Here is a 26910-nt window from a genome sequence, read left to right as displayed (position 1 = left end):
GAAGTACAACACATTAGTGCTTTACCTGTTCTAAATCATTTCTTGATCATAATATTCAGGTTGATTATGGTTCTGAAGTTGAATGCCACTTAGCTTTTTTGGTTCAGTGCCGTGGAGCTTTTGGAAGCATGAGTGAAGTCAAGGTTAATGTTCTCCAAAATATGCAAAGATATCCTGAATGGATTACTGAAAAATCTTGCTTATTCTCTGCTTCCATGAATTATGCATAGGGGTCAGTTTTTGGTTATGTGATTTCTTTTTATGTTTCTGTAATATGAATGTGATTTCACTTTGTAGAGGTTTACAATATCCTCGACTCTTACTTCTTGTCCCCAGTTCTTTTTATCCCTGTCAGTTGGTGGTATGATGTTATTTATGTGTTTTGAAGAGAACTATTCTTTCCAGTTTACCTGAAAGACCTTTACTGTACTTCCTCTCCTCGTTTACTGTGTATGTGTGCATATTGGTGTGGCTATTTCTGGACGTGGTGCATGTAATAGTGATCGTATGACACATTGCCTTCTCCCTAACCTGTTTTTCCCTGTATATTGGAAGTGGTCTGGTGTGGTGGAGTATTTTCTCACAAAGCTATGGAAGTCTTCCTTCATAGAAACATGAAAGGATGTTAGGAAATATTTATCTTGAGTGTCCACATTTTTACCTACAATCAATTGTTTCAACTAACACTCATGATATGAATGTCAAGGAGAATTTAGATTAGTGTTAGGGAATTGAAGGAGTAATATTTATCCAAAGAAAAGATCAAACTTATTAATACTGCAGTTAAAGAAGTACTACTATTAGGGGAAGTGCAGTGCACAGGAAACAAATATGTCCAGAAAGCTGGAGTGTCAAATAGCTGATATTCTATTAGGGTCCTTTCTAAATCTTTGATTATTGTTAGGAACAATTGAACCATGGGATATGCAACGAAAAGCTTATCCGTGTTATTTATTTATTTTTTGATGAAAAGGTAAGTCAAGAAAAGCTTCTCTATAGTCATCCTGCAGTGAACATAATAAGTTCTTTAGTATCTAAACAAAAGTTTCCTTTTATTAGCCTAACTTTGATAGTATGGTGAACTCTTGTAACCTTTACAGACATGGAGGATAAGCAGAATAATTTTCTAGCAAAACAATGGAGTTCATTCACATTGAATTATTTTTTTGCCAGAAGAGTGTTTATTTTGGGTCAAGAAACATGGACTTTTGCAAATGAACGGATTTGTTTCTTAATCTTTCATGGAAAGGTAAAGGGTAAAGTTAACAAATAACTTTTGAAAGGATTGACAACTCATTGTTGCATATTAAGAGTTCTCTTTTATCTAAACTATATTTTTGGTGTAAACAAGAACTTGCAACTTGTATAAATATTGGTTAGACTTTAGGAAGCTTAATATGTACTTGTAATTTGTAAATATTTGTACTAGACAACACCAACTTTGTATAATATTAATAAATACTTTATTCTAACCCAGAAAAGGAGAAAATTGATCCTCTATATTGCACTGCATGACTTGTAATAAACGTAAGTTCGATGAGTTGATTCATGCAAAATTACTCCTTTTTTCCCACAAAAATGAAAATATTATTGAAGGTTCTTTATTTATAAAACCAGTTAAAAAAGGCCCTTTGCTTTCTAACATAACTTGCACCATTCTGTGTTAAAAGGGAGCTAAAATAGACATATGTGATAGGAAGTTGTCTCAAAAGACCTACAATTTCTTGAAACCCCTTGTAGATTTAACAAAATTTAGAACACAGTAGAAGGAAAATATCCATATAGGTGATATCAACTACTTTGATTAGTTTATATGCGGTGTTTGACTTGGCACAAAGTTTAAGAAAGAAAGAACGGCTTTTACAACTTAAGGATTTAAATATGCCATGACATTTATGTGGTTTGAAGAGCATTTCATTAAGGTAAAACAGGAAGTTTAAAGTTAAAAAGTTTACAATTACAGAAAAGTGTCAATTCTTCTTGGAACATACTAAAAAGGAAAGAGTATCATATAAAATGGAACAAAGGGAGTAGTTAAGATTAAGGCTTAGTCATATTGGTATGCTGATTTAGGTACATTGATTCATGGAGTCTTATAATTTCGTAAGGGAGTGAAAAGCATATAGAGAATTTCTAGTGTTCCAAAACCAAAATTATTGAATATTGGACTGTAATTGGTCTAAAGGAGCGCCATTTATATGAGGATTCATAGAGCTGACACTAACTAACTTGGGACTGAGGTGGTAGGTTTTCTTGTTGTTTCCTTTTAACAGTGCTATCAAGATCCCTTGGCTGCCTTTTAAGGTAGCATGGTGTAGAATTTGGACATAGTAGAAAGTTTTGAGCTCGGTTTAGATATTTTGAAACTGATTATTGCTCCAAGTAGTCCTTGTTGATGAGTGACAGCTCTGGTATCTTCTGCTTCTCTTTTTGAGAAAGGTAACTTTTTGGTATTCATCAGTACCAAGATTGTACTGGCTGTAAGATTTATCTTCTGCTTCTTTCAGGAAAGGATTGTTCATTCCAGCAATTTACTGGTGGTTAAAGCTACACGGAATGACATTATTGATGTCATTTTTGTCAAATCTTGTATAGCATGCAGTGAAGTTACAATACCATCTATCCCATCTCATATGAAACAGTTAAACCTCTACTTGGAAACTGCAGAGGTAATGTTAGTTCTTTCTTTTTTCTTATTTTGCGCTGCTGTTAATTCGGAAGAATCTTTTTTTTTTGGTCTCTTAGGTTGCATTAATGGCTGGTTTAGTTTCTCACTCAGATGGACTTGTAGATTCAGCATTGAGGTGCTTGCATAATGTTGACTTATTGGAAGGTTTGTCTATGTCTCTATGAATTATTCTCCAAATGGCTCGGGCATATTGGTGGTGCATATTAGTAGTAGACTGGAAGTTGTAGACTTGCACTTCACAAGATTAAATCGAGCTGGATGATTTCTTTCAATGCTTTCTCTATTCCTCTTCCTATCCTGTAAATGTTCCACCTTACAGTAACTTTTTGAAACTGATTTTGGAGTAAAGTTCCTCTCTTGATTCTGAGTTAGTTTATATAGCCATTGCCTGGAATATCCAGTATGATACATATAATAGGTGACTTATTATTTGATATAAAAGGTAACACAGTTTCATTCTCACTTGCTTTAACATAAGTAGAAAGCTTACTATCATAACATCGGCAATGGATAATTAAGCATCTAGTTTATTATTGAGAACAACAATGAAGTCAAGCTTATGAAAAAAAATCATATTCTGCTCATGATCAGTTAAAAATGACATGATTTCCTCTTCTGGGAGGATGGATGAAGTGCTTATTGCATCTATTCACATTTTACAACTTTAAAAAAAATAATTACTTGCACCAAATGGTGTGTGCAGCTTAGAGGTTTTGGAGATGCTCCGTGAGTCTAGCCTTTGTATATGAGCGTTTGAGTTGTTAGGGAATGGGATATTTTGCCTTTTGAACTGTTGGAGATAATATTAGTGAATATAATGATGACAAGATAATAAAGAGGAAAAGCGAAGGCAAAGTTCTCAGTGTCAGAGCAGTAACAAGGTGCAATAATTGTGTGGAGCACATATTGCTGTTTCCATTTACTTGAGTTCTCCAAGATCTTTTCATGTTTGACCCCGTATATCTTTGACTCTGGACCTGATCAAATACTCAAATTAAAGTGTCTTTTGCATCTGTTGTGAAGCCTCTGTCTGAATTTGAGAGGTTATGCATGCTGCTGTATCAAGAAGCAACCAGATTTAAGATATTCAACCCCAGTTTTATCATGGTTTTCCGTGGTAAAATGTTGAATTGCAATTACATTATCTGCAGGCTCAAGGATGCCCAAGGACATTGATGGGTTTCTATCAACATTATGCAAATTTTGCAGTCTTATTGTTATGATTCCAGGTTTTTGATCTGTTCCTCTTCAATTCTTCTATTTTGCTTGTCCTTTGTTAAGTCTTTATAGCTTGTTATCTTGGAACTTAGAACAGCATGTTGTAAGCAAGACATAGTAATATCAACTGCTTGAGAATGGCCACCTGGTGAACCTGTAGTGTCAAGAATTTATTTGAACGAACTGCATATAGATGTATGTGATGGGCTAGAACAAATCAGAACAAGTTTGAAATTTTCCAAAATCCCAATAACCATGGCTAAAATGCTCTAATAAAGTAGGAAACTTCTATAGGAGGGAAATGTTTAGTTCTGGTAGAAGAAACCAGATCTGATACAATATGAAGAGAAGATTGATTCATTTGATTGATATCTGCAAATTCTAACTTCTGATCAACTGTTTGATCCAAACTAATTGGCAAGTTGCCCACAACCATTGCCTGATAATTTTTTTCTGCACTAGCTTGAGAAACTACATTCTATTTCTTGTTCTTCTAAAATATCAAATTACCTCCTAGTAGAACACTATCCAAACGTAGATTGTCTATAAGAAGGTGATCTGGCCCATCCACGTCTATGTATCCAATGATCCGAGCTTGACTTTGATCTTCAAAAGGTAGTCCTTTTTCATATAGAAGAAATACGAACAATTACATTCCAATGACTAGCACTTGGAAAGTCCATAAATTGACTTACAACAGTTACAAGATTGACAATGTCAGGTCGAGTCACTATAAGGTAGTTCAACATACTAACCAGTCGCCTATATCTTTCAGGATCACTAAGGGGCTCCCCCTATCTTGGCAGAAGCTTAGCATTTGGGTCCATAGGAGTGTGAATGGGTCTGCAGCCTGCCATTCCTGTCTCCTCTAGAATGTCTAGTGTATATTTCTGTTGTGAATTGACAATACCTGACTTAGACTGAGCAAACTCAAATGCCTAGAAAATACTTCAATCTACCAAGACCCTAGTTTGGAAGTGCTGAAAGAGATATTGCTTCAATCCAGTGATACCATCTTGATCATTGCCAATAATGACTATATCATTAACATAACCCACTAAGTTGATCCAAAGACTTAGAGCAGAATACCTATAGAACACAGAATGATCAGTTGCACTAAAAGTCATGCCAACTCCTGCATAATTGTGATGAACTTACCAAATCAGGCTAGAGCGGCCTGTTTTAAACCAGAAACTGGTCTATGCACTTGACGAACAAGGCCAGTGGACTCCCCTGAGTGACAAAGTCAGGTGGTTGCTCTATATAAACCATTCGTCAAGATCATCATGGAGAAAAACATTCTTAATGCCCAACTAATAAGGAGGTCAATTACAAATATCAACCATGGATGCAAAAAAAGACAAAAATATTTTATTTTTGCACGGGTGAGAAAGTACCATTGTAATCAAAGCCCAAATATCTGAATGTAACATTTGGTCGCAAGGCGAGTCTTAAGTCTATCAATTTGATCGCCTGGACAGTTTAACTATATAAACCTGCGGACAACCAATGCAAATTTACTGGATGAGAAACAAGCTCTCAAGTACTATTATTGGGTAAAGCAGATACCTCCTCAATAGTAGCAAGTCACAATCCAGGATGAGAGAACGTTTCACCTATAGACTTGGGGATAAAAACATAGGACAAACAGGGCACAGAGATATAATGGGCCGATGATAGATGACAACTCAAACAAGTATAAAGGGGATTGAGGTTACTAGTGGATCAAATACTTCTCCAAATTGCAAAGAGTCGACTATGAGGCAAGTCCATAGTAGCTGAAGATCTGATGCAGGACGTGAATCATCTGGACCTGATGTTGCATGCTCACATCGATGATAAGTCAAGAGTGGTGAAGTTGTAGATGACGGAACTGTAGGTGGTGAACTATAGATGGTGGAATTGTGAGAGAAGATGAAGGAGAGATGATGACAGAATCCCTAAAAGATGGAGCTGGTAACACCTAAACAATGTTTAGGTTGTCAGAAGAGGAGAGTGTGAAGTATGGTTGAGTTTCAACAAGGCGGCATCAACATACATAAGGTACCATTGTAGGTCAAGTGTGTAACGCCAATATACTTTTTGCACCCTTGAGTAACCTAAAAACATGCGCTTAAGAGCATGAGGGGCTGACTTGTCTTTTCTTGGAGTAGAGTTATTGACCAAATACATACTTCCAAACACATGAGGTGGAAGAGAGAACAAAGGTGAATAGCGAAACAAAATAGTCATGGAACTTGATTTAGAGATAGTTGAGGAAAGTATGCGATTAGTAAGATAATAAGATTTGAGAACTGTATCCCAAAAATGTAATATAACATGAGATTTTATGAGTAGGATGCGAGCAGTCTCAACTGTACCATTTTGTTGAGATGTATAGGGAATTAAGGATAAATGTTTGATAAATGATCCCATGAGAGTTCATAAAACTACTAAAATGGAGAAGATAAATATTCCGGCACATTATCACTACAAACGTGCGAATAGAAATCCCAAATTGATTTTGGACTTTAGCATGGAGAGTTTGAAAATGAAAAAACAATCTAGATCGATTCTCATCAAGAATATCCAAGGTCCCCTGGAATAATTATCAAGAAGAAGAAAAGGCTTCTTTGTATTTCTTTATGAATATACAACCCATGAGTATGGGTACTTATTCAATGAGTCCTAAGACTAAATAAGGAAAGACAATATCACATAATCAATTTTGTTTTTGAGAATAATTTCACATAATCAATTATATTCAATACAATATCATTCTACTCCTATAATTAAGTTATCAGTATCAATCAACATTTTCTGACCAATGCTCAAATATCATGTGAGAAAAAATTGACAAGAAAGGAAGAATTGAGTGAAACTCGGCTTAATTATTACTCCAAGCTTTTGTACATTCAAATAGTAAATGTACAAGTGCCAAAACAAGAAAGAATCAATCTAATTAATTGGACTAATACTAATTGATTAACGATATATTTACAATATTCTTCACCGTGAGTGTCGAGCGTCCAAGATTGTGCAAGGAGAGGCTAGAGAGTACTACTAGATCATATGGTCACTAAAACTAAGTGATGGAGAAGCAAAAAGTTTCAGAGTTGGATCATGAAATGTCTCTTGGTAACTTTGCAGAAATAGAAATATAGAACTTTTAATGTGATGAAGGGGACATTGAGGAATATCCAGAAAGGCATTTCGGGAATCGGCCTGTAGTTTTCAATCAGTTATAGTTCTATATTTTGTAGAAATTATGCTGCCAATCATGGAGTTGTTGAACTCTTTGAGATGAACTCTTTAAGCACTTGCATAAGATTGGTCACAGTTGGTATCCAATTTTCTACAATTTGGATATATATTTGACATTGGGAACAAATAATTTGATACTGCTTAAGGTCCTAGAACGTTGTCAAAGAACTGCATAAACTGAATTTTCTTTTTGATAAGCATCAACTGATTTTCTGCCTGAAGTTTTTGGAAAAATAAATTGAGTCAGGTAACATCTTCCTAACTAATATAAGCAAAAAGCTATTGATATAAGTGTGGTAAGATGTTTAGATGTCAAAATCTTAGATTGAAGATCATGTTATACTTCCAATGAGCCTTACGACATTGCCTTATCTCCTGGATTTGCCCTCTAGGTAACATTGAGCTAGGAGTCAGTAGCATTCCCAGGAATATGTTTTCCATCCTCAGCTCCTTGTCATGGTGAGACACCCTTACATCTCCTTTTATCATTTGCTTTCCATTCTCTATTAATGTTCTATTGTTGTGTTATAGGATGCTGCCAAGTATGAAGACAAAGGTGTTATGTGCACTCATCTTAACAGTTGCTGCATTATCCCAGAATAATCTCCTGTACCATGCAATACATGATGAGGTATTCCCGTTGTTTCATAATTATGAACTTGGTTGTACATTACATCTATCTTCAGATGTGTAGTTTTCCATGCTAGGAAACAATTAGTATGTGGTTAAGCTTGTAGGAGGGTATCATTTGTGCTAAAATAATTAAAGATGATTTATGTAGGTGACCTTCCTGCTGTTATAATTAGGCCCTAGCAAATTAGTCTTGTAAATATTAAGATTTGGAGTGTTATATTCTTAAGAAAGGGAACATTTTCTTAAAGATGCACTGCATCATCATCTTTCAGTATTTAGTCCTATATGCTCAGGTCCTTTCTGATTAAGTATGTAAGTCGAGCACTTTGATATCCTGTTATCTAGCTTAGCATACAGGATGGCTGTTCTCCTCTTGTGAATATTATTTTTAATGGCAGCGGTGACATAGAACATTATATAGCAACCACTTCTAACATTTATATTAGTGATGATTAGATGAATTCCGATCCAAGGGATAGGTGTCACTGCTGTGCAATGCATCAGCTATAGCCAAGTAGGAAGAAATAATATTCCTGCTAAAGTCAGCTTATTAAGAAATGAGATGGGTTGAACGAAATGATTCACTCCCGTCATCTGGATGAGCTGGCTCTTCTTATATTAGATACTTTTACTATGGGAAGATGGTTAAGGAGATTCACATGTGAGGAGAATGCAATGGGAAGAAGGTGATTTAGGTGAAGTATGGATGTGACTGATATGAATGTTAAGGAGGTGACAGCTACTTAAGGGGACAAGCGTTTGTAAAAGGATTATGAAGAGAAGCTGATCTTTTCAATGTTTATTGGATTCTAGGTGGAAACTGTTTACTGAATACGGTTCTGTCTTGATGTATGGTATGGTGACACCACATCGAAAGAAGGCTTCCCAAATTTATTTTCTGTTAAGAGTGACAAGATCATGGTGCGGAGGTCCATAAAAGTGGCGTGTGCAGGTGACTTGAGATATATTCTTGTAAGACCTTTACAGGGCTGAGAATTTGAAGAGGTGAAAACATTCTTCCAGAGGTTATACATCCCACACAGTTCAGAGAGGATGATTGTTAGATTTTGAAAGAGTGATCTAGTAAATACTTCACAGTAAAGTCATGCTATCATGTTCAGTTCTGTTCAATGTGTAGAAGCAATGGCCTTTTGGAAATCATTATGAAGATCTAGAGCTTCAAGGATGGTGGAATTTTCTATGTCATATGCAGTATAGGATGCTATTTTGGCATTAGACAATGATAAGGAAAAAAAATGTATTATCATTAACTGTTGTCTATAAAGCAACAACAGGAGATAACATCAACACCTGTTGTTACATTGTAGGTTATTTTTGGAACTTTCGGCTTTGATAGTTTATGCTTAAATCAAGTACACTGTTTTTGAGAGCTGTGGCAGAAATGTCGATTATCAGGTTGGGAGCTAGCAGAAAGAGGTTATGGAAGAACTGCACATTTCCTTATTTCTGGATAATATGCAGAGAAATAAGTCAATTAATTTGGGACCAAGGGATACTTGATTAATGCATGGATAAGGCTTATGAAGAACAAACCTTTCATCGTGTTTATATAGACCCTTTTTTTCTTGTGTTAGCATCTTTAATTTTCTTTCAAGCAATACAAACCAAAGAGTGTAGGCATATACGTAAAGATGTCTAAGGATTAAATTGTAAGATTCCTTGGATACATGTCATTTTCTCATTATCTATAATGAAAGGAATCGCAGATGCTTCGATGGAATTTCAAATCCCACTCACTCTCTGAAGACTAAGGTTGTGTTTGGTATGAAGGAAAATGTTTTTCTTTGAGAACAAGTTGGTTTCTAACTTATTTTCTCATTTTTGGTCGGTGAGTGGAGAATTTTTTCTAGTATTTGGTTGGTGAATGAAAAATATTTTTCAGAAAATATCTTTTATTTTGTCTAGAGAGTAGAAAATATTTTGTAGGAAAATAGTTTCTAACCCAGAAACCAACCCCAATAATCAAACCGAGACCCTACATTCGAATTGGGACCCGACCCGGACCCCGACACCGAACCGGGACATGATCCCAATGACCAATCCGGAATCCGACCCCGACACCCGATATGGAACCTGACCCTGACTCCTGACCTAGATTTTGACTTCCAAACTAGGACCCAACCTTGACTCTCGACAGAGACTCGACTTGCGAATCGGGATCTGACCTAGACACCCAACTTGAAACCCCACCTCGATACTTGACTCTGGACCCGACCCGAAAACCTGACTCAGGATTCGACCTTGAATCTTTCCGGGACCCAACACCCAAATTGGGATTCGACCCGGGACTCAGGAGTTGGGTCTCGAATCAAGGTCAGGAGTCAGCTCTCGAATCAAAAATCAGGAGTCGAATCCCGGATTAGTATCGGGAATCGGTACCTGAGATTTGAGTTAGAGTGGAAAGTTGAGGTGTGAGGTTGGGAAAGAGTTTTGAAAAATGTTTTTCTTACTTTTTGGAGGTCAGTCATTTTCCTTAAATTTGAGGAAAATAAGTTGATTTGGAAAACATTTTCCAAAACATTCAAGCCAACTTCATCCCAAACACACTCTAAATGTTTAGTTAATTTGTTCATTTGGAATTCTCTTACCTTTGTTAATAGCATTGACATGTTTTTGGACACATTAGCTCCTTAGTTCTAGCTTAGACTCCTTATACCAGTGCTGAAATTTTTGATTTACCCTTCTATAACCTTTTTGTAATTTAGCATCTTCCTGATGCCCATGCAAAGATAATCTCTTACCTTATCAAAAAAAAAACGGAGAAGAAGAAGATCCCATCCCTTGCTAAAACTGCTGATGAGAGGGTGTAAGTGGAGAGAAAGGGGGGGGGGGGGAGAATGATTTTTCTCTTAGAGAGGTACTACAAGAATGTTGAGGGTTTTTGTTAGAGTATTTATATTAAGTTTGTATCTGGTGGACAATTTGGGAGGAAAGGAACCAGGGATGTTTTGAAGATATGTTGAAACTTGCTTTTAGTTACTGCAGTAATTTTTAGAAAAATAAGTTGTTTAGTTTAAATGAATTTGAATTTTGAATTTTAGTTAGGTTGTTTGAGTTGTTGAGATATTTTAGGTTATTTTAAATTTCAAATTATGCAGATGTATTTTATGTTGGCTATTTAAAGCCCCTCAATGCTTAGTAAAATTATTGAAAAGCAATTGAAAGTCATTTCAATCCAAAGAGAGTCATTTTAACCCCTTTTTGCTGCCGCATCGTTTAAAAAAACCAACAAGATAGCATGGTAAAACAACAACAACATACCCAGTAAAATCCCACAAGTGGGGTTTGGGGAGGGTAAAAAGTACGCAGACCTCACCACTACCTCATGGAGATAGAGAGGTTGTTTCCGAAAGACCCTCGTCTCAAATGTATCAGCCCCAAGTAAGAGGAAAATAATAGTATAGTAGTATACAGAAATTGAAAATAAAATGTCTAGCTCTTTTTACTTTTGGTGTAAAGGTATGTATTTAGAAGATCGTGTTTCTCTTTGTGATCTCTTAGATTCCTTATGAGATGACAAAGGAATAGGAGTACTCCATATGTGCTCCCTTTTGTAAGTAAGGTTGACTCCCAGGTTTGAGGGGATTCAATCTTACGTCATGTGTTGTGTTTGACACCTATAAACAAGTGTCTTGTATACATCAGGTCATTACTCTACTCTTCTCTTGTTTTCTCACCGAGATAGTTCTAAAACTTGGCTTTCTTCCGGCAACATCTTGGGTGGCCATTACAGAGGGTGTGTAGGATGAATGGTGCACGAGTATAACTTGATAAAAAACAAGGTGTGTATTGACATTTCGTCATATAAGGTCGTCCTACATGTGTCCATTTTATTTACTGGTGAATGAGAAACTATACATGTGGGCATTTCATTTACCGGAAGAAATGCCATTATAAATATATTTTTTTCTTTTGAGAAAGGTCAGATTGGCAGATAAAATTATTGTTGTTGGCATAACAACTTGCACTTTTGGGTACTACGTTAATAAATGATGGATATGTGAAAGATTGTCCTAAATAAGGAATCACCTTCATTCTCTTACTAGTTTTCATTCCTTTGATTTGATAGCTACATATTTTTCGTCTTTCTAGTGTCCTAGTGCTTTACCCTCTCTGTATTGATTTATCATGCATCCAGGTTATGGGCAATGACTCTTTGTTCTATTGTGATCAACAATATCTGCAAGAGCTTTTTTCATTTTCTACTGTTCTTCTTCAGAGCTTACTCGATACTGTTTTACAAGAACCAATACAGGTAACATCTTGCTTATCCTTTGCTCTCCATGAAAGATAAAAGAATAAGGGGGCCATTATTAAGCTAAGTCTGAATACTTTCTTTGAAGGCTGCCCGAGGAAATCTAGCACTTGATGCTTGCAATGCTGTTGCATCTTCTTTTGAAGTAAGTCACAGTTCTTGTTTTTTTTTTCCTGAATACATTGACTCTAGGACCTGATGTCCTGGTTGGTATATAAAAATGAACCTAATATCCAAGACGTTCAAATTGGTACCAATACCAATTACGAAAGAGAAAGCTTTTTCAAATCTTTCCTACCTCTTATGGACGGACGTTGAAATGTTGGATCGCTTGTATGGTTTGATGCTAGTAAATAGTCAAAGTTCCATCGTTTAATCCTAGAATGCTTGTTAAGTAGGTATGTAAAGGAGCATCAGATATTTGCTCCAAGCTGGTTGAAACTGCCAAGCTATCTTTGAGCTCCGAAAACAAATATCTTCAATCTACAATCGAGTTTCTCAACAACCGTGGACTTATACAAAGGGAAGAGTCGTAAAAAGCAGGAAAATAACATGTTCTGCAAAATTGGAGTGTAGCTTATTTTGTCACTATTGTCTTATTTTGTTCTTAAGTTAAGCATCCATCTTTTTTCTTCTTCATCAAGTTGATAGCTTTCATAATGTATACTAATTTAGATTTCTCTGGTGTTCGAGAGTAGGTTTTTATGTCTATAGTGTCTCTTCATTTCAATTTTCTACTTTGGTTTATTCACTTCGACGATCGTGTATTCTATAGTTTACCTGGGAAAGTTCATTGGTTTATGATCTATGCTTGTGTTGTCAATCAGTTTTAATTCTTTGGAAACCTTTGTGTATTTGGATTTACTGTTGTAAAAAGTACACGTACCCAAAAAGGGTATTGCCTCAAATCAAGAAGACAGATACAAAAGTCACTACATAACATGAAACTGAAATGCATAAAAACAGTTAAAGCTGGTGAAATATATTCAAGCAATCCTTGGGCATCATGTGAAAAGTATAGAGTTGTGGAAAAGGATGAATCAGGGAAAGGGAAAGATTGAATTGTTACATAGCTCTATTTATGTCTCAAGTATAGATGGTTGCAACTTGATTGAATAATCAGGGACAAAAGCAATGTCAAAGGCCTCAATAACTTTGACGACGTTTATTCTGGTTTTTAGCTTGCACAAACACTTGGGTATACCACGAAAAGTCAAATCAAAAGCCAGAGATGGTTGTATATCTATCCTCAAACATCAAGGAGCAGGCGACGTGGATCTTCTACCACATCTTTGATCCTTCTCAAAAAGTATACTGCCTCTCTTCCATCAATCAGCCTATGATCATATGTCAGTGCAACGTACATCATTGGTCTTGAGACAATGTCGCCTCCAACAACCATTGGGCGATTCACTATTGAATGCATTCCCAAGATAGCAGACTGCAAAATCAAGCAATAAACATCAATTAAAAGATGGATCTATGGGAAATTTTAAACCATTTGTCTCAATAAGGACAAGTACCTGGGGAGGATTTATGATGGGGGTACTTAGAAGACTTCCATAGACACCACCGTTGGATATTGTAAACGATCCTCCAGCCATTTCATCAATAGAGATGGTTCCATTAGTTGCCTTCTTAGCAAGTTCGTTTATTGTCTTTTCTATCTCAGCAAAATTCATTCGGTCAACATCACGGAGAACAGGGACAACCAGACCCTGAACAATTGGAAAAGGAAAGTTGAAGAACATTGGCAATAACGTGGAGTAGGGTCTCAAAAGCAGGTAAAAGGACAAATCCGAGCCATCAGACTACTTGTCTATTAACTGTCAATATAATTCAAAACATTGAGTCAAAGAAAGGGTGGGCATGCCTTTGGGGTTCCAACAGCTATACTGATGTCTACATAGTCTCGATATATGATGTCATCGCCGTCAATAACTGCATTAACTATAGGTTGATTCTGGAGTGCACTAACTGCTGCCTGAAATTTAGCATAAGATCTTTTTCATTGGAGTTGGTCAACGAAAATATATTAAAAAAACTATTAACATTGATGCTTTTCATACCTTCACAAATCCGGACATGAGTCCTAACTTCACGCCATGCTTTTCAACAAACGTGTCTTTGTACTCGGATCGGAGCTTCATCAAATTTGTCCTGCAATATGAAAGATTGAAGAAAGTGAATACAACTAATATAATGAGTGTGTAGCTTCACTTCATGGGCTATGAAAAATGGCTCCTGCACCTCTAATGTATCAGAAGAACAAAAACAGTCTGCTTACAGGAAATCAACTTGTGAAAGATGCTTAAGTTATAACTTCAACTATCACTAGCTACAAAAACAAATATCACCAAAAAGAAGGAAGTACTAAGATTTGGACCTTCTAAATCACTCAAGTAAACCAGTTTTACTCGTCTAAAGGACCTGTTATGTCATACATGGACCCTTCCATTTTCTTTGGCATACCCATGTCGAACAGGTGTGATATGAGTATGGGTACTTCACGTGGATTCTTCAAAATACAAAGTTGGCAAAATTAACACACATGCTGAATAGGGAAAAGGGTCTAATATACCCCTAAATTTTGTCATTTAGAACTCATATACCCCTCTTTACAAAAGTGGTTCACATATACCCCTACCGTTATAAAAATGGCTCACATATAACCCTACCATTACAAAAGTGGCTCACATATACCCTTTTATTTAACGGAAGTGAAAAAATTAATTTTAAACTTATTTTTTTGATTTTTAATTTTAAAAAAATTCATGTAAGGGTATATATGATCCTTTTCACACGTGATATTTTATTTGACTTCTTTGATTATCATTATTTGAATTTCTTATTCTTATTCTTATTTTTTTTCTTTCATTCTTTAGTGTAAGAATATGGGGAAAAAAGTGTGAATGAAAAAAAGAGAAAAAAGTAAAACAAAAATATTTAAAACTAATTATTTTCCGGATATATTGTAATTTATTTTTTGTATCTATAAAAAATAATTGGGGCATATATGATAAATGTTACAAGAAAGAAAGTTCAAAATAAATTTGACCATCAACATAATAAATTCAAACTAGCCGTTGAATTTTAAAAAAACAAAAAAGAGTGAGAAGTATAAAGTATACCCCTACATGAATATTTTTTGGGGGAAAAAGGACAAATATACCCCTGAACTATCATAAATGGCATCTAAAATACCCTTTGTTATACTTTTAGGACACTAATGTCCTTACCGTCTAACTTTTAGGGTGTATATACCCCTTGAACTAACAGAATGACACATGTCCCAATCTTAAAGGTCTACCCAAAATTTATTTGATTTTTTCCATAATGAAAAAACCCACCCAATAACTTGACCCACACCCAAATTATAACCCCCCAAACGATTTCACTTTCATTCAGCCATCTAATTCCCTAAATCCAACCTTATCATGTCTGAAAATCAATTTTAGAAGCAAATTCTCCGAAATGGATCTGTTGAAAAAATAGAACGAGTATATGCAGAGCAAGAAAACCGCTATAACAGGAGCTATCCTGGCTGGACTGATCGGAGAATCAGAGATGATCGGAGAAGTGAAGACTGAGTCCTCGTAAGCTTCACTTGGCTTTTTTGACCGTCCCAATCTCTCATTATCTGAACTCTCCAAATCAAGATGCAACAGATAATAGTTCCTCGGATGATACACTGGCTGAAGCAGCTGTTTTATCTTTACGACGTCGTTTTTAGTACCTGAACTCAAGTAAGCTAACCAAGGCAGCTCAGACAAGATTTCATCAGAAAGAACTGATTTTGAATGCGGGTTTGATGATTTATGCTTAAATGAGGAAGTGGAGTTAGTTGAAATTAGTGTAAGGAGTATTACATCTTGTGAATACAATAATGGGAGTTGACCATTTTTTGTGGTGGATGAATCTTAGGTGAGTTCTTTTCAGTGATTCTTTCAGTTTGAAAAAAGAAGAGGTTGATTTAGGTTCTAGATTTTGTGTTACTGTCGGGGGATTTGTGTTATAATTTGGAGGCGGGTCTAAGTTATTTGGGTGGGTCTTTAAATTATATATGGGTAAAAAAAATTGTGGTAGCCTTTAAGATCGAGACATGTGTCCCTCCGTTAGTTCAAAGGTATATACACCCCAAAAGTTAGACGGTAAGGACATTAGTGTCCTAAAAGTATAACGAAGGGTATTTAGATGCCATTTACGATAGTTCGGGGATATATTTATCCTTTTTCCCATTTTTTAATAAAATATTTTAAATTCTAAATATAAAATTGATTTTTCACTTCCGTTAGAGGAAAAGGGTATATGTGAGCCATTTGTGTAACAGTAGGAGTATATATGAGTCACTTTTATAAAGAGAGGTAAATCAACTCTAAATGAAAAAGTTTAGGGGCATATACTGAATATGTACCCTTATATGAATCCATGCGACATAGATCAAGTTGTCAAAGAAGGTTATCTTTCTGATAACAGTACGTTTAAGCTACAACCTAAGTTGCTCGGACTCGGGTGTGGGTGTCCAATAAGGGTGCGGATCTAGAGGTCGGATCCTCTATGATCTAAAGTTTAAGATTCGGGTATATGGATCCATATATGGATACGGGTGCGGGGATTCGGCTACAAATAATTCGAATATCTAAAAATAGAGTTATAAAACCTAAATTATGAGATATTACGTGGAAAACTTGAGGAGAAAATATTGATCAAGAGCAGAATCCTAGAAGGAGATAAAAGAAAGGGGAGTGGCAATAAAAAGTTATATATACAAGATATTTCATTTTCTTCAATTTCACCTTAGTTTTTGTTTTGCTTACAAAAATCATTGAATCTGTTCAGAATTTCTCTCGGATTCGGTCAAAGTATCCAAAACTAGTTGGCCAGATTGGGTACGGATCCCACACCCACACCCACGTCGTGTCGACACGGGTGCGGCACCGAAAGTGAAGAGTCCGAGCAACTTAGGCTACAACATATGACAAAGAAGCTCACAAATTTGTTTATCAAAATAACAATCCAAACTTACATATCAACTTCATTGAATGTAGTCAACAATGCGAATGTATTCTGAGAATCTTTCAATCGAGTGGCAACTCTTTTCCTGAGCCTAGTCATGGGAACCTATTATCAAGGGGCATTCGGATGTTGCTATTCAGTAATTGAGACAGATGCTCAAATAAATAGTGTCGTGACAATAAGCTTTCAAAAGTCTAAGAGACTTACTCGTCTTTCCCGCTCTTTAGGTGGAAGTTGCGGTTCTGTAGCAGAGCGTTTAGGAGGCGGTGAAGTTCCCTTAGACTTCTCCTTCACAGGAGCTGTATCAACTTTGAGTTTTATCTCTTCCTCTTTTTTCTCTTGAACGGGAGAAGGTGGCTTCAGAGCTTCTTTTTCAGATGGCTTCTCAGATGGAGCAACATGATCTACACTCTCCACACCCTCACCGGATTTTGAAATGATAGCAACCTTGAAGCCTGGTTCCACAGTGTCTCCTTCCTTAGCTACAAACTATAAATGTTCAAAAGCAGATGCAAAATCCATTGATATCAAAATAACAAAAGAATAATAAACCTGGGGAAGAAAATGAAGAGTTACAGTGTTGAAAAGATATTATACCTTTTGGATTACACCGGCTTCAGGACTGGTTACATCAATTGTTACCTGGATGACATGTAAGTCATTAACCTCCAGAGAAACCCATACAAAAATTGGAGTTAATTAGTTAAACATGTTCAATTACCTTATCTGTTTCAATCTGAGCAATTGGCTCATCAACTTCTACTTTGTCACCAGGATCTGCATAAAAAGAATGAGAGATTAAAAGAACCAAGGGCTAAAGATTTTTAAAAAAAATTGTGGACACAATAAAAAAAAACATACTCTTCAGCAATTTAGCCAGTGTGCCGTCGCTTATGGATTCACCCATATAAGGAACAACAGCATCGACCAGATCACCTTTGGCAGATATACACATGAGGGGGAAAAAGGCACAAAATGTTAGTAATTGTATCACATTGCAGAGACAATTGAGCACAGTAGGACATGGCAATTTAAGCATTTTCTGAACTATTAATAAAATTGTCAGACATCTCACAGATAGTCATTCATTCAACCATACTTGTTGACACATCTTATGATAATCCAATTCTGTGGAATTCATGTATATAACAATGAAAGCAAAGTGATTAATTGTAACTTTGTCACTATAATTGAGAGACAACTAATTGTGCACACAATGAATACATGAGTTATGCTAGACATAACACCAGTAGTCATCATTAAACTCCATTACTGCAGTACATATACAGCTGATTCCTCCACTTTGGATTAACATATTTCAAGATATCCATAAGCTGAATTCATGTACTAGTAATAATAATAGAAGGGAAAATGTCCTAGTGTTTAAGGTATTCATATTTAATCCCAACCAAGTCCAATAGAAGAAGAAAAAGGGATAGCAGTGAAAAGAAGACCAGAAATGGAAACAAGAAGATATATAAGAGTAAACATCCAACCAATCCATCATTTCACAACATATGAGTATAAATCAATTGTAAATTTCAAATGAATACTTAATTTCATCCCATTCCAAGTAGCTATCTCTGTATCTTTAGATAGATAATACAAATTAATCACACACTCTCAAATAGGAATTTGCAGATTATCGTAATTAACATGTTAAAAGTTAGAGATCATAATGGAAATAACAAAAGAACCTGCAAAATTCAACTAATATCTACATAAGATTTCATTACTAAAATAGAAAAGGAAAAGAAAAAGGAATCTTCTCTAAGGATACCAACAGGTAATAATCATTTCAGGTGTCAAAAACTAGAGAAGACATTTTAATTTTAAATAGCTACATGTTGTACATTAGCAGATGCAGCATTTTTATTTTTTTCCAAAACTGGTAACTCTATAATCAGATACAGCATTATTATCAAGATTCAACAAAAGACGAGGTTAATCACTATTATAGAAGGTATACCACTATTTGAACAAAAAGGCCTGCTGCAAATCTGTTGTGATAGACTTGTGTGAAGATTACCCACAGCTCCCCTGCAGACAGTGAAATAATTCATGTGGACCAGCAAAAAACAGGGGAAAAGAAAAGTAGAAGCAGCAAAATGTAGCAAAATCATCAATTTCTCTTACTCTTTACTCATTAACATCCACCAAAAAGCAAGAATAACATCATAACAGGGTACAGCATAAAAAGCATGCACATACTTCAAGGCATATTATCTCATCTTTTGTTATACAGTTGGTGACGAAAATGGGAGAATAGAAAATAAAATAATTTTAGTTTTTGGGTCGTGACAAATTGGTATCAAGGCGCTAGGTTCACCGGTCTCATAAGTTAAAGAGCAAGGTGTTTAGTAGAGTCTCGCGGATCAGTACTTATCTTCGAGAGGATACAAGATACCTGTTAGGATAAATTCCTTCTTTTGATTCCTTTAGTGTGAGTTATTCATATCAAGTGTTGTATACCTCTAATCTATTCCTTTTGTGCAGATGGTGAGGACTAGAGCCAGAGTTATCGAGGGTGAAGCTGCACCTGCTACTCGAGCCCCAGTGCGCGGGACGAGGCAAAGGACGTGGTAGAGTCAGGGGACGAGGTCGAGTGAAGGGAGAAGCACCTGCTCGTGGACGAGCTAGAGAGCCATCACCTAAGCTTGTGTATGAGCATGAGGATGTTTATGAGCAGCAAGCCGAGGAGTAGAGGCTAGCCCAGCGTCCTGCAATTCCTGACAGTACTCCGATGCTTCAGGAGTTACTGATGAGACTTTTGGCTAGGTTGGATGGTGCTCCAACTCCTGGTGTTCTTCCAGGTACTTCAGGCTCTCCTATCGTGGTTGGCGCTACACCGCCAGTTCAAGGGCCTAGTGTTAGATTTCAGACTCCGGGTTCTTCAGTGCCTTCTATCGTGCCTCCGAGATTTGTAGCTCCGCCAGTTTCTGCTAGTGATGCTATGTCAGTAGCTGAGTAGAAAAGCTTCCAGAGGTTTGTTCGATTGGCCCCTCCCATATTTGATGGTACGATTGGGGAGAAGACCTATCACTGTCTGACTGAGTGCCAGGACAGGTTGTTCAACCTGGGTATTCTAGAGGCACATAGAGTAGCTTACACTTCATATCGATTTACAGGGGTGGCCAAGGAGTGGTGGAGATCGGTCCTTGCTCGTAGGCCTGCTGGCTCCCCTATGATGAGTTGGGAGCAATTTTCAGAAGTGTTTCTTGATAGGTTCGTGCCTTATAGCCTCTATGATCAGCGCAGGGATAAGTTTGACAAATTGGAACAGGGCTCCCTATTCGTATCCAAGTATGAGGCTCACTTCAATGAGTTGTCTCGTTATGCTATGTCGAGTACTCCCACTGAGTTTGAGCAGATTCACAAGCTGGTGAAGGGATTCGCTGGTTATCTTCAGGAGGCTACAGCCTCCCTTGTGCTATCTAGTGGTACTTTTCAGAGTATTATTGACCATGCCAGAATGATAGAGTGCATTTGACATGCTAGACAAGGCGTGGCCAAGAGGTTCCATCAACAAGGTCAGTTCGGTGGTCATTCCTCTAGAGGCAGAGAGTATTCGGGTTCAAGCACCCATGGTTGTCAGGAGACCAGTTCAGGCAGCTATTTAGGGCACAGATTGTATAGGTGGAGCCAGATCAGGTCAAACTAGTTATCGTGGTTCTTTGGGCTCTGGTGGATGTGTCGACACTTTCGGCTATCATCCACGCGGTTCATGACCTCAAGGCTGCTTTGTGTGTGATGAGTTTGGGCATAAGGTCCAAGATTGCCCCAGACGTGCTCCTTCTACTAGACAGCCCGAGACACTGGTTGTTCATTCTACTCCCGCTCCAGTCGTGCGAGGTACTTCACAGGGTACTAGAGGTGGCACCAAGGGTGCCAAGGGTGGAGCTGGAGGTGGCACTCATGGTGGTTCGCAGGCTAGAGGTGACTGTCAGCTATGCTATGCTATACCAAGTAGATTGAAGGCGGAGGCCTCTGATGCAGTTATTACAGATAATGTTCCGATTTGCCAACATCCTGCGTCAGTGTTATTTGATTCAGGGTCTACCTATTCTTATGTGTCGACCTATTTTCATATGGGTAGTGATTATATATATGAGCCTCTTACTGTGCCTATTACTATTTCTACCCCGGTAGGTGAGTCCTTAGTGGTGGATCGGGTATATCGGGGGAGTTTGGTGATATTTTCGGGTAGAGAGACCCATGCAGACTTAATTTTATTAGACATGCTTGATGTTGATGTGATATTGGGTATGGACTGATTATCTCCCTATCATGCTATATTAGATTGTTATGCAAAAATCGTGATCTTAGCTTATCCCGATTTGCCTAGCTTAGTGTGGAAGGGTAATTCGAGTTCGTATCCTAAGGGGTTATATCTTATATTCGTGCTCATCGTTTGATGGATAAAGGTTGTTTGTCTTATTTGGCTCATTTACGTGATCTGACTAAGGAGTCATCTTTTTTAGAGACTACGGGGGTGGTGAGAGAGTTTATGGATATGTTTCTTATAGACTTGTCGGGTGTTCCTCCTGACCGTGATATCAATTTTGTGATTAATTTGGAGTCGGGCACCAAGTCCATCTTCATTTCTCCTTATCGGATAGCTCTAGCGGAATTTAAGAAGTTGAAAGAACAATTGAAAGATTTGTTGAAGAAGGGGTTTATTCGACCTAGTGCATCGTCGTGGGGTGCACCGGTCTTATTTGTTAAGAAGGATAGTACTATGAGGATGTGTATTGACTATCGACAGTTGAACAAAGTCACCATCAAGAACAAGTACCCTCTCTCTCGCAATGATGACTTATTTGATCAGCTTCAGAGTGCATCGATATTCTCAAAGATCGATTTGAGGTCAGGTTACCATCAATTGAGGGTTTGGGAAATCTGATATCCCAAAGACTGCATTCAGGTTTTGTTATGGGCATTATGAGTTTGTGGTTATGTCCTTTGGGTTGACTAATGTCCCAGCTGCTTTTATGGAGTTGATGAACTGAGTATTCCGACCTTATTTGGACTCTTTTGTGATCATGTTAGTCACTTGAGGACCGTCCTTCAGAGATTGAGAGAGAAGTTGTATGCAAAATTATCCAAGTATGAGTTTTGGCTCGAGTCCGTGGAATTCTTGGGTCATATGGTGACCAAGGATGGGATTATGGTTGATCCAACCAAGGTTGCAGCGGTTTGTGATTGGGTTAGGCCTACTTCGGCTACCGAGATTTGAAGCTTTACTAGGTTGGCAGGATATTATCGTCGGTTTGTTCAGGTCTTCTCTTCTATTGCAGCCCCATTGACTAGGCTAACTCAAAAGACCGTGGCATTTCAGTGGATTGATAAGTGTGAAGCGAGCTTTCAAAAGCTCAAGTCTTCTCTTCTATTACAGCCCCATTGACTAGGCTAACTCAAAAGACCGTGGCATTTCAGTGGATTGATGAGTGTGAGGCGAGCTTTCAAAAGCTCAAGGAGCTATTGCCTTCAGCACCTATTCTAGCCTTACCCGAGGAGGGTGTGGCCTTTATTGTATTTTGTGATGCTTTGGGAGTCGGTTTGGGTGGTGTATTGATGCAAAAGGGTAAAGTTATAGCTTATGCTTCTCGACAATTGAAGATACGAGAAGAACTATTCTACCCACGACTTAGAGTTGGCGGCGGTAGTGTTCATTCTGAAGTTGAGGAGGCACTATCTCTATGGTGTGCATTGTGAGGTTTTTACTGACCACTGTAGCCTTACGTATTCTTTTCTCAGCCGAATCTGAACATGAGGCAGCTTAGGTGATTGGAGTTATTGAAAAACTATGACATCACCATTCTGGTAAAGCTAATGTGGTAGCGGATGCCCTGAGTCGCAAAGCATCTAGTATGGGTAGTTTGGCCTTCCTTAAGGTGAATGAGAGGCCTTTAGCTTTGGAGGTTCAGTCATTGGCTAGGCAGTTGGTCCGACTTGATATTTCTACATATCATAGCATTTTGGCCTTTGTGGAGGCTAGGTCTACTTTGATGGATCAGATTCGTACACACCAATTAGAGGATCACAAATTTAGGACCATTCGAAACAAAGTGTTGAGAGGTGAAGCTAAATCAGCCTCTCTTGATCCAGAGGAAGTTTTGAAGATTAGTGGTCGCATCTGTGTGACCAAGACTAGTGATTGGGTACGTATGATATTGGAGGAGGCTCGTTGTTCCAAGTATTCTATTCACCCAAGAGCGACAAAGATGTTTCATGATTTGAAACAACACTATTGGTGGTGTGGCATGAAGAGGGACATTGTTGATTTTGTGGCTAAGTGTCTAAATTGCCAACAAGTGAAGTAGGAGCATCAGAAACCGGGTGGTCAATGCAAAGGATGTCCATTCTCGAGTGGAAGTGGGAGCATATCACCATGGATTTTGTGTTTAGATTACCCATGGAATTGGGTAAGTATGACTGTTTGGGTGATTATGGACCGATTGACCAAATCAGCCCATTTCCTCCCGATGAAGACTAGCTACAATGCGGAGCAGTTAGCTAGGATCTACCTTCGTTAGATTGTTAGGTTACAAGGGTGCCTATCTCTATTGTGTCAGATCAGGGTTCAGTGTTCACCTTACTTTTGGGAGGCATAACAGCGTGATTTGGGTACGCAATTAGACATGAGCTCAGCATTCCATCCCCCAAATTGATGGCCAGTCCAAGCGGACTATTTAGGTGTTGGAGGATATGCTTAGGGCTTGTGTGATTTGATTTGATGCCCGATGGGACCAACACTTGCCCTTGGCGGAGTTTGCCTATAATAATAGTTATCATTCCAGCATTCAGATGGCACCGTATGAGGCATTGTATGGCCGTAGGTACCGGTCACCCATTGGCTGGTTTGATATAGTTGCGGTGGATGCATTGGATATTGATTTACTCCAGGATACTATGGAGCAAGTATGCTTGATTCAGAGTCAACTATTAACAGGCCAGAGTAGTCAGAAAAGCTATGCTGACAAAAGGGTCCGTCCCTTAGAGTTCATGGTTGGTGATCGCGTGTGGCTCAAGATATCACCCATGAAGGGTGTGATGAGATTCGGGAAGAAGGGCAAGCTTAGCCCGAGATTTGTTGGCCCATTTGAGATTCTGAGGAGAGTGGGTGGGGTGGCTTATGAGTTGGCCTTGCCTCCTAGATTGTCAGCTGTTCATCCGGTGTTTCATGTCTCCATGCTTTGCAAGTATATCCTGGATGAGTCCCATTTGATTTAATATGACACAGTGGAGTTGGGTCCGGATTTGACTTATGAGGAGGAGCCGGTCACTATTCTAGACAGGCGGCTTCGTAGGCTCAGGACCAAGGAGATCTCTTCGATCAAGGTGCAGTGGCGACATCGGCCTGTTGAGGTGGCGACTTAGGAGTTAGAGTCTGATATGCGGGCCAGGAACCTCAGCTTTTTGAGACTCTAGGTACTTTTCTTTATCTTATGTTCGAGGACGAACAGCATATTTAGTGGTGGATATTGTAATGACCTTGTGGGTCATTTTCGGAAATTCTCAAGAAATTACTATTTTACCCCTCTCGTTAGTGCCAACTACTACCAACACATCATCAACCACCTCACATTCTTCCACTACCACCATCAACACCGCCAACTTTGCTATCACAACCACCACCACTAACAATCACCACCATCATGACAATCACTATAACACCAACAACATCCGTCATCACAACTATCACCACCATCATTACTAGCCATCAACACCAATCATTACCATCACCACTATGACAACTAGCCATTTCCACCATCACTAGCGAACATAGTTTCATCTTTTTTTTTAATCAAATAATCATTTTTTTTTGTATTATATTTACAAATAAATGAATTATACATATTCTAGTGTAAAAAACAAATAGTCTTAATCATTCAATGTTTAGATCTAGAGACAATTTAATCATTCATATTCAGATGAGGCCTCGGACTGCCTCAGTTTTTAATTTCTCATTTAAGTACAGGAAGACACATAGGCAGCTTCCAGAAACAAGGTCTCATCTTCTAGTAGAGCATAATGACCAAAAAAAAAACAATGATCAAGCTGTATAGCTAACAACAATACTAAAATTCAGAAAGATTAAAAAAGCAATGGGTGGTTTCACCTCCAAACATAGCACTAAAGCATGGTTGTCTTACAAGGAGGAAAATGGGAAGGCTAATTGGAGGAAACATATGGTGCATCTTTTCATGCTATACAACTTTACGAACCAGGTCTCCTAGTTATGAAAATGGTTACTAACCTTTCTAGCCTCAAGTTCATTGAGCATCCTGTATCAAAAACTAGGAGTTAATAACAATAGCAACGTGAGATGAATATATTGAATTTTTTGATTGAGCCACCATGATTACCAGGTAAAACAAGGTGACTGAAATGCCGAGCATGACCGCATTGTCGAGGAAGAAGTAATATCTGTTGACATGTGAAAAGTATGTTATCCCTAAAATCTCAAATAGAACAAAGTATACAAGGAAAAGGAAGGAGCAAAGCCAGTCCAAGATATGAGACTGGAATTTCAAAAGACAAATACCATCCCAGAATTAGAGGATCAAAAAAAAAAAAAGATAAATGGCATGTTTAACCATCAGATGGTTTATCTCAAAACATTATATCGTGAATTCTGGAAGCTAGCTAATTCAGAACACAATCATAGCTGAAAGCTACATCTGTGGCAGTAGATAAGGAGAAGTAGAAGGGGGGAAAAAGACAAGGTAACTTAAACCACAGGTAACATCTAAGGACTGACATTCAAAACAATGCTATCATTTCATTGACCAAGATAGACTATTGACAAATGATCACCAAGTACTAAAACCCAATAGCTCAATAATGTATATCATTTTTGATGACCGTGATGTCCGAGCCAGTTTGCACACACCTCAACTAATTCCACGTGATATCTCTCACCTCCCACTACCACGTAACTCTGTCCACAGGGGCTAGGACGGATGAGCCCCAAGACTTCCCTATAGATACAGACTTTCCATACTGTCAAGGAACGAATACATATGGGAAGAAATTGACTAGTTTTTTGTCTATACTGGAACTTGAACCTGAGACATCATAGTTCTTAACCCACTTTATTGACCACTACGTCACTCCCTTGGGCGCTAGCTCAATAATGTATTTATCTTAAAACTGAACTAATGTGAAAGAATTTCGGGTTGAAATGTTCAAAAAATAAAAAAATTAGCAAAAACTTGACCATCTAAAAACTGAAAATCAATCTGCATCTTAATAAGATAACATTTACATCCCGGTATAAATAGACATTACCTCTTCTGTTGCTTCAGATGAAATTCTAGATGTACACACTGCAGGTCGAACCGCATACCTAGATTTCCCTAAACGCTGCCAAAAAGAAGAAACAAAAAATTTGCCGTGTTTATTTCATCAACTCATCATAAAGCTCTGGACATAGTATACAACTAAAAAAACAAAAAAGGTCAAATCAGAAAACATACCGAAGCAGAAGAGGCGCCAGAAGCGACCTTGCGCCTTAAAATGCCCAGCATCGTAGATTTGGTCTATTAAAACTGTTAAACAAATCAAAAAAAAAGTTTAGATGGTGGCGATAAAGTAGATCTCTTACAGAAAAATGCTACATACGAGAAGAAGTTTTTGACCTGAAGAATCAATGGAGGAAGATCAAAGAGTAGGGTTTAGGAGGGCGCCGATGGAGAAAGGAAACAGAGAGGGAAAGTCTCAAGGGAGAACCAGTTCGCACTTCTTGTAGCAGCTTTGCTTTTTTTTTCTTATTCAGACTATTCTATGCTTTTGTCTTCCGGAAGGAGGTGAGAGAATAAACTAGAAATGT

General features: G+C 37.7%; 2 protein-coding genes across 5 annotated transcripts in view; one reads left to right on the top strand and one right to left on the bottom strand.

Moving 5' to 3' along the window:
- The window catches only part of LOC129870364 (uncharacterized), a 44617-nt gene extending 31666 nt beyond the window's left edge, over window positions 1-12951 (top strand). For all 4 annotated transcript variants that reach the window (XM_055945124.1, XM_055945123.1, XM_055945122.1 and 1 more), the window contains 9 exons: window positions 60-143; window positions 2508-2669; window positions 2746-2833; window positions 3841-3918; window positions 7543-7609; window positions 7682-7781; window positions 11943-12059; window positions 12148-12204; window positions 12458-12951. In XM_055945124.1, coding sequence (XP_055801099.1) covers window positions 60-143; window positions 2508-2669; window positions 2746-2833; window positions 3841-3918; window positions 7543-7609; window positions 7682-7781; window positions 11943-12059; window positions 12148-12204; window positions 12458-12595 — 891 coding nt within the window. In that variant the 3' untranslated portion in view covers window positions 12596-12951. The remainder of the gene's footprint in view (window positions 1-59; window positions 144-2507; window positions 2670-2745; window positions 2834-3840; window positions 3919-7542; window positions 7610-7681; window positions 7782-11942; window positions 12060-12147; window positions 12205-12457) is intronic.
- A 45-nt stretch (window positions 12952-12996) lies between these two features.
- Window positions 12997-26910, bottom strand: LOC129870365 (dihydrolipoyllysine-residue succinyltransferase component of 2-oxoglutarate dehydrogenase complex 1, mitochondrial-like). The gene is made up of 15 exons (XM_055945126.1): window positions 26720-26910; window positions 26558-26629; window positions 26370-26444; window positions 25445-25505; window positions 25336-25363; window positions 19045-19115; window positions 17937-18011; window positions 17797-17852; window positions 17673-17717; window positions 17283-17564; window positions 17086-17180; window positions 14129-14219; window positions 13933-14043; window positions 13583-13777; window positions 12997-13500 (listed from the first exon to the last, which is right to left on the bottom strand). Exons 2-15 carry the CDS (start codon window positions 26606-26608, stop codon window positions 13309-13311), a joined length of 1428 nt encoding a protein of 475 aa, XP_055801101.1. The 5' UTR covers window positions 26609-26629; window positions 26720-26910; the 3' UTR covers window positions 12997-13308.

This window comes from Solanum dulcamara, chromosome 10 (assembly GCF_947179165.1).
Source record: "Solanum dulcamara chromosome 10, daSolDulc1.2, whole genome shotgun sequence".
NCBI classification, from domain to species: domain Eukaryota; kingdom Viridiplantae; phylum Streptophyta; class Magnoliopsida; order Solanales; family Solanaceae; genus Solanum; species Solanum dulcamara.
Note: the sequence above shows the minus strand (reverse complement) of the source record. Positions and strands in the feature narration are given on the sequence as shown.

Coding starts and splice junctions, on each gene's coding strand:
- LOC129870365 (XM_055945126.1), bottom strand. CDS start 26,608: ATGCTGGGCATTTTAAGGCGCAAGGTCGCTTCTGGCGCCTCTTCTGCT. Junction 26,445..26,557: donor CTGGCGCCTCTTCTGCTTCG/GTATGTTTTCTG, acceptor TCTTTTTGGCAG/CGTTTAGGGAAATCTAGGTA. Junction 17,181..17,282: donor CTAAAGAGCGGGAAAGACGA/GTAAGTCTCTTA, acceptor CCTTGATAATAG/GTTCCCATGACTAGGCTCAG.